Below are 7,510 nucleotides of genomic sequence, written 5' to 3'. Positions count from 1 at the left end.
ACACTCTGGAGATAGATGGATCAGGGAGCTTGAAGTACTACCATGGAGACAGTTTCTGAATAAAGCATTGGAACAAATGGTACTTTAATTTAAGCTTTCTGCTTTTTACACTATCTACAACTGCTTTAATTTTTGGATGAATGGATTGGGCTGAAAATCAGAAAACGGGAAAAAGGAAGGGGGGGGGGGGCGCAATGAGAGAGTTTTATGGGGGAACGCATCTAATTCATTTTCATTATCAACCAGAAATTAAATAAAAGGAAAAATTTCACTTACTCCTACGAACTTACGCATATTTTGCAAACACTCTTCGATCTTATTCATTGTTCAAAATCTCTCATTTTGGTGTATCAAACTTTCATTTAGTTCCAAAGACCTCCTACCGTTAGATATTGCAGTTAAATCAAACGGTAAAATGAATAAAATACCATTATACCCCTAAAATTTTAAAAAATTTCAAATTTATCCTTATTTATAAATAAAAAAATTATTATTATAATTATTATATTTATAAAAAAAAAGTGACCCACCGGTGGCTCACCAAGGTGACACCCACGGCGGGTCACCAAGTGACCCGCTGTAGGTCACTCGTCTTTTTATTTTATTTTTATTTTTTTATTTTATAATAATAATAATAATAATAATATTATGACTCGTGGGTCACAAGACGGGTGTGTTAGATCCATCGATGAACCCACGGGTCAAGATTTTTTTAAAAAAAAATTATTTTTTAATAAAAAAATAAGGGCATTTTAGGTATTCTACACCCCTTGCAAAATCCTAACGAAATGGGAAAAGTAGAAGGAAATCAAAGTTGGATACACCAAAGTAAGAAATTTTGAACAATGAATGAGTGTTTGCAAAAAGTGCGTAAGTTCGTGGGGGTAAGTAAAGTTTCCCCTAAATAAAACATGTGACAACCATATATATATATGAGAGACTGAGAGGGAACAAATTAGGATTTTCAATGGGAATAATTAATTAAAATGGCACCTAATATAAACAACATCCACTCGACACAAAACACTTTAGATAAAGTTTTATTTTTTATTTTTATTAAATGGATTGGAGGGATCGATTTCTTTAGTCTATTAAATTGACATGTCTTTAAATTAATGCACGTGCTATGTGAGAATCATATGGATGTATTTGTTAATGTATTTTGAGTTATTTATTAATGACTTTGGCTTGAGAACATAAAACAAATTCTTTAATAAATATGCGTATGCATTTTGGATACACATGCTAGCTTGTGCATTTCCTGCAGCCCAAAGAAAAACTTTATCCAAATACTTGCTATGATACCAAGCTATTACGGGCGTAATTGCTCAAGCACATAATGAATAGATAAGAGTAGTTCTTAATTGGTACTACAAGACTCCTTTTGCCGTTCTACTATAGACCCAACCGTAACGCTTGTCTTTTGGATCAGGAGCGCGCATGTTCATGATTTTTTAGATCCAAATCAGCTAGAAGTTTCGGTATTGGAAGATAAATGTTACACTTTTCAATTTTTACTCTAAAAGTTGATTTTCAAATGATATACGTGCCAACATCCTATGAGTTAATGACATATTTTTTAAAACAATAAACCTCATGAAATAGTGACACATTATTATCTGAAAACCAACTTTAAGTGATTTTTTTTTTTTTTTGTTGAAAAATATAGCATTTCCCGGCCAATACGCAAACTCCAAATACCTAACAAACGACTACCATTAGAACCTAATACCCAAAGTCCCCAAATGGGCCCAAACACCATTCATGATCCCAAGTTATTGCTACTGGGCACCTATATTTCTAGATATGGGAAAATTCTAGGGCGGGCCAGAAGCTTAATTAGCATTTCCCATATGCCCAAGAAGCCCAACCTGCTCACAAGGGCGATTTGATCTCATTCATTTTTGTTTATCATTCCCAGACTAATCCCCGACCAAAGGAAGAAGTTTTGGACAACCAGAAATTTAACAGTACTAGTCCTTTTGAGTTTAGGGTTTAAGATATATATCTAAGATTGGACACCTATTCGGGCTGTACGTTAAATTTGTTCGAATAGGATAAAGTTCAAATGCCTTCTCACACAAGCTATCCGCTCCTCACTGTATCCTAGCTATCGGGATCCCTAGCTATGGTCCAACCGTAGCTTTCTTGATTTTATAGACACTCAACTTTTCAAAAAGAAAGTATGAACAAGTAATTAACTATCAAGAAATAAACTCATTTTCCTTGGGAAATTTAGACCATCAACTAATCACAACCTAACAAATATCGTTTTTCCACATGCACTCGCATAAGTCGTAGCAAATTGTATGACCATTATGTAGCTAGGTGGGGTCTCAAATTGACAAATTGCACAAGTGAAAGTCACAGACAGACTCACAGGCTAGGGTTGAGAGGATTATAAACTGATTAATTTAGGTTCACACAAAATCTTTGGAGATAAATTTTTGTAAATTTGGGCTTATGTTTAGGAGTAATGCTAAGGACCATCTTTTTATCCTCTTAAAGTTGATGTGGCTTTCAAAATTACCATTAGATCAAAATTTAAGTATGATTTATTTAAAATTTAATGGTGATTTTAAAAGTTACATCAGCTTTAGGAGGATAAAAAGATGGTCCTTAGCATTACTCAAATTTAAATACACTAATACATAAATTTTTCAACACGGCTAGGCAGGGCTGGCAAAACAGGTACTTGCCAAATAAATAGGTACCTGTTTATCTTATACATATAACTATTCTTTATGACGCATAGATGAACCTTATTATAAAAAAAACATGCAAATGATAAATGAGTCATAAATACGTCATTTCATGTACGTGTTTTGCCAGCCCGGGGCTAGATACATGCACAGCAAAATATAATCGGAATTCCTCACCTAAAAAGAGAAGAAGCCAAGATGTACACCCAAAAAAAAAAAAAAAAAACAAAACAAAATGAAAACCACATACTCATCTTTGTTCAACAATTAATAATTACATAATTAAGAGAAATTTCATCATGGATGGCGCCATAAATTATCGGCTTAGGAGAGGAAACCAGCGTTCTTGAAAGTAAGAGTGGTAAGATATCATAAAAAGAAGAAGGACAAGCACAAATCCGACTCCCCAAGGAGTTCCCCCAGCCCTATGGATGGAGTCTTTCTCCGGCAATGGGACGAGGTACGAGAACCGCCGGCGTTCATCGTTGGAGAGGAAGTGCACAACCAGCAAAAGCAGTAAGGGAGACACAATCAGAACCATCTTCACCTGATCGAACACGCTCTCTAACACCGGCTCGTAGTTTATGTACCATGAGAATCCCAGGAACATCACAAGTATAAGGAAGAAGAAGCACAGGTGTAAGGGCACAGCAGGCTGATGATCCTGCGAAGAAGAGTAGTAACCTTGAGCCATGTCGATCGATGATCTCCTTAATTAAAGGCTGCAATTGCTTTGTTAATTCTTGAGTGAGTTTCTGGAGAAAATTCTGCACTGAATATGGTTTTTATATATACAAGAGGTTTTGGATTTGGAAGGCTTAATAAACAATTAGAGATTCCTGCTTTTGACATTAATCCAGCAGGATAATTCAAAGGGACGGTGGAAGTTTTATATGGTCCAGATTCACCTTATGATGAAAAGCTGACTAGCTAGTGAGGAGCTGCCACGTACCACCGACCATGCACTGTGTATCTATTGAGGTGACCCATGATTTATATTATTTGATTTAAAAGACCATATGTTAAGTCGGTAGGCCACGTCAGTTTTGTCCAGCGCTTCAGGTATTTTATCATTTTAAAATCATTAAGCAATTTGAAGGGATTACATCTCTTCTATCCACCTCATAACTAATTGATTAGGAAAATTATTCAATTATTGGGTTAATTAATGAATATAAATTAAAAACCACCCATCTCTATCTTGCGGATCGTGCAAGATCTCGCCAATCGGGTATTGTTATTTGTGAGAGGTTTTTGACAGAGTTCACGCGTTTGAATAAGTTTCATTAAACGTCTCTCATAATTATAGTCAAGTAAAAAGTTATATTTATGATTAGGGTATATATGCCAAATTAAAAAGAATATTGATCATATATATAGCTAATGTCTTGCAAGAAAAATAATGATCTCTTATTCCTAAACATGGTTTACAAAAAGAATAAATTAACCCTTAAACATTGATTAGTAGTAGTGTCTCTCTCTTTCTACTAGCTAGCTACTTTTGTGAGAAAAGAAAGTGGGATCCCATTCAGCATATATGAGCTCTTTAAGCATAGTAATTAAGGAGTAAAAGAAAAAGACTAGTCTGGTATACCTTTAGAGCTGCGACCCACACGTTAGTGTTTTCTCTTAACTCTCTTTTGTCTTAAACATGCACACATAACCGTGGATGTCTGTCTTGGATGCTGCTGCTTTATACTGTTTTTCCACCAAAGAGATGGCTGGGTCGCAAAAGCTAGAGTACTTCTGCTTTAAGTACTCTTTATATATATATATATATATATATATATATATATATATATATATATATATATGAATGATATATAAAGCCTTAGGGTTTAAGTAATATTCATAGCATTGGACTCTTTTTTTGAATCGTTACATAACTAAATTAAAAAGAAAAAGGTCCCACAAAAATCATACAAGCTCTAGATCCATCCACAGCAAAAAAGACGAACCAATACAGCAAATTGGGTACGTAGCGAAATCAATAAACTTTTCCTTTTGTTAAATACTAAGCTTCAATGTCGTCATATATTTAGAAAATTTAGCCCCTTGTACCTTCTTAATCATTATGAGAAGGATGAAGTATGGTCGGAGAAGTTTTCTTTAATTTAGTTTATTATATTAAGATGTATCTTAAATTTATGTGATACAGTTTATTAAAAGAATAATACTATTATATATATATATATATATATATATATATATATATATAACAATGGTATAGCAATATAATAATAAATAACATATCTCCTATCAAATCTAATTGTGATTCTGTCTTTAGACAAGCCATGGTTGATTCTTTGGGCTAAGGCTAACACAAGTTAGGAGTAGGAGGCTAACAGGATATATAATCTCATGTCATGGCCCAAAAATGAATTCATGCCTAAAAGCAGCTGTGGCTCAAAAAGGCCTAGGGTTGTGGTGAATGGTACTGATGTCATTAAAACGGTGGATGATATCATGATTCCAAAACCAAGCCTAGGTAATACATATAAAATTATGCAGCTTAATTAGCTCACCACAGCTTTATACTGTTTCTCCACCAAAGATATGGGTTGGGTTGGTGAAGTGATATGCACTTCTGTGTCCACTCGGGACACTAGAGCCTTCTATCTCCTTACCCATTCTCACCTACCTTCAAATTTAAAATTCCTTTATTGAATAGTATGCTTGCAACTTCGTCCAAAGAAAGAAAGACAATTTTTGACACGGTTTGTAAATTTGTCTATTCCGTCTCAAATTATCAAGATATCTTCTTCTTGTAATTTTTTCCAACCAGCTGTCCTGCATCCTCCAATCGTAGCATGCCATATTTTACTTGATATATTGATTGTTGAATTTCAATGTGAAGGTTCAAAAGTACAATGTCGTGGCACTATTAATGATGACTGTAATGATAAAAGAAGTGACTACTTGGGTGCACACTGCACTACCACTAGCTCCTTTATATACCCAAAAGCATAAATTTGAGTTTGGATACTTAATTTCTTTCTTTCTATCCTCCCTCTCTCTTCGATCTATTGTCTTATCTACCCGGAGGTTATTATGCTTACTTAAGTATTGGTGTATCAACACTAACAAAACGACAATGGGCTTACACTACTACACCACTGTGAGACTAGGATTCATCTTGGTGCTGCTCATATCAGTTATGGTTAGCTATGCAATGGCAGATTCAGCCAAAGATAGAGAGGAGTGTCAACCGCAGTTGGTAGAGATGGCCACCTGTCTGCCTTACGTTGATGGTGAAGCAAAAGCTCCTACACCAGACTGCTGCACTAGTCTCAAAGATGTCCTAAAGAACAACAAGAAGTGCTTGTGTGTTATCGTCAGAGATCGTAATGATCCAAACTTGGGACTGCAGATTAATGTAACACTTGCTTTGGGCTTGCCTTCTGTCTGCCATGCCCCCGCTAATGTCTCCCAGTGTCCCGGTACGCATTCTATACCGACTTATCTTAAAAGTTTATGCTAATAGAAAATGATATTGTGCTAAAGAGAATGTAAAATATCACTAAAATTGCTAGGTGTTTGACAGACTTAATTATATGATTTTGTTGCTATGGCCATGGATGCAGCTCTTCTACACATGGATCCTAAGTCACCAGAAGCTCAAGTTTTCTATCAATTGGGAGGGAGTTCTAATCAAAGTGTTGGTGGTCCTGCTCCTAGTCCTAGTGGTAATATATCATACTAGTCATCTCTGTTCTTTTAATTTGTTTGAGTATATGATATGATTCAATATTAGGTTGATATTCCTTAATATAGAAGTCCAAAAGTTGAACTGTATAAATTTGTTTAATTTATGTGTAATTTTTATTGCTACAGTTGGAGGGAGTCCCACGAGTGGTAGAAGTGAGGGGCCTAGTGGCCAAGGCACCAGTGATGGTTGTTGCAGTGGAAATAGGTGGTTTGGAATGGAGATTGCTGCTGGAGGTGTCTTAATTTGGTGTTTCATCAGTTCACACTTGTTCATATAGGCACTTGGTTGTGTCAATTTTCAATAACTTGGGCCTTCACTGCTGTTATGTAATTCTCAACCCCATTTTATCTGCATTTAGTTTATTGACACTCTCTGCCTCTCCCTTTGTCTCTGTTTTTCCTCAAAGGGTGTGATTTTAACTCTTCCAAGAGGAGGGCTATGAGCCCAGATTTGAGGTATATGTACCTGGTATAACTTTATAACAAATTAATAGGTAAAATTGAACACTTATTGTTGAATAAGGGTCCTCTTTGATTCGGATTATGGGACTCTCTTATCTCAGACAATTCAAAATACAGAGCCTATTTACTCAAAACGGGTGAGTTCTATAGCTACCTATTTGCTGTTCAAACAATGAATTTTTAGCGATACCTATACTTAATTGGTAGCCTTGAAATGAAACTTAGGGGAGTTGCATACAGCAAGAAGTTTCTTTGAAAGCTATAATGCTTAATTTTGATGAAGATATTACATGCTTCTAGCCATGTATAAAGTCTGCAAATAAGGCTTGATATCCACGCCAACATCGCACCACCACATGAAAGTGCTCACACGTGTGGGAGAGTGTTAAAGTAATGGTTAAGTGATTAAATTTACATCTTCTTGTAAGTTTAAGTTGTTGGAATAAATGGTAATTTAACATGGTATCAGAGCCAAAAGTTATGGGATCGAACATTGCCTCATCAAATCACCCAGGGCCGGCTCAACATATTTTGGGGCCTTAGGCAAAACTTTGAAATTGGGCCTAAATTTTTTTTTTAAAGTCAATTTTTTTAAAGTAATATATATAAATTCTTCTACTTGCTTTTTGAGATGCAAA

At 35.3% G+C, this 7,510-nt stretch overlaps 2 protein-coding genes across 2 annotated transcripts; one reads left to right on the top strand and one right to left on the bottom strand.

Moving 5' to 3' along the window:
• Positions 1–2,940: 2,940 nt before the first annotated feature.
• LOC132173802 (oxidoreductase/transition metal ion-binding protein) lies at positions 2,941–3,546 on the bottom strand. Its single transcript, XM_059585412.2, has one exon. The coding sequence runs from the start codon at positions 3,394–3,396 to the stop codon at positions 3,019–3,021; it is 378 nt and encodes a 125-aa protein (XP_059441395.1). The 5' UTR covers positions 3,397–3,546; the 3' UTR covers positions 2,941–3,018.
• Positions 3,547–5,692: 2,146 nt separating this feature from the next.
• LOC132167175 (non-specific lipid transfer protein GPI-anchored 14) lies at positions 5,693–6,796 on the top strand. The gene is made up of 3 exons (XM_059578079.2): positions 5,693–6,142; positions 6,287–6,388; positions 6,537–6,796. Exons 1-3 carry the CDS (start codon positions 5,797–5,799, stop codon positions 6,686–6,688), a joined length of 600 nt encoding a protein of 199 aa, XP_059434062.2. The 5' UTR covers positions 5,693–5,796; the 3' UTR covers positions 6,689–6,796.
• Positions 6,797–7,510: the final 714 nt, after the last annotated feature.

Source organism: Corylus avellana, chromosome 2 (genome assembly GCF_965113065.1).
Source record: "Corylus avellana chromosome 2, dhCorAvel1.hap1.2, whole genome shotgun sequence".
NCBI classification, from domain to species: domain Eukaryota; kingdom Viridiplantae; phylum Streptophyta; class Magnoliopsida; order Fagales; family Betulaceae; genus Corylus; species Corylus avellana.
Note: the sequence above shows the minus strand (reverse complement) of the source record. Positions and strands in the feature narration are given on the sequence as shown.

Excerpts from the sequence above, each read along its gene's own strand:
- LOC132173802 (XM_059585412.2), bottom strand. The coding sequence starts at position 3,396 with ATGGCTCAAGGTTACTACTCTTCTTCGCAGGATCATCAGCCTGCTGTG.
- LOC132167175 (XM_059578079.2), top strand. The coding sequence starts at position 5,797 with ATGGGCTTACACTACTACACCACTGTGAGACTAGGATTCATCTTGGTG. Across the intron at positions 6,143-6,286 it reads TAATGTCTCCCAGTGTCCCG|CTCTTCTACACATGGATCCT; the intron begins GTACGCATTCTA and ends CCATGGATGCAG. Across the intron at positions 6,389-6,536 it reads TCCTGCTCCTAGTCCTAGTG|TTGGAGGGAGTCCCACGAGT; the intron begins GTAATATATCAT and ends TTATTGCTACAG.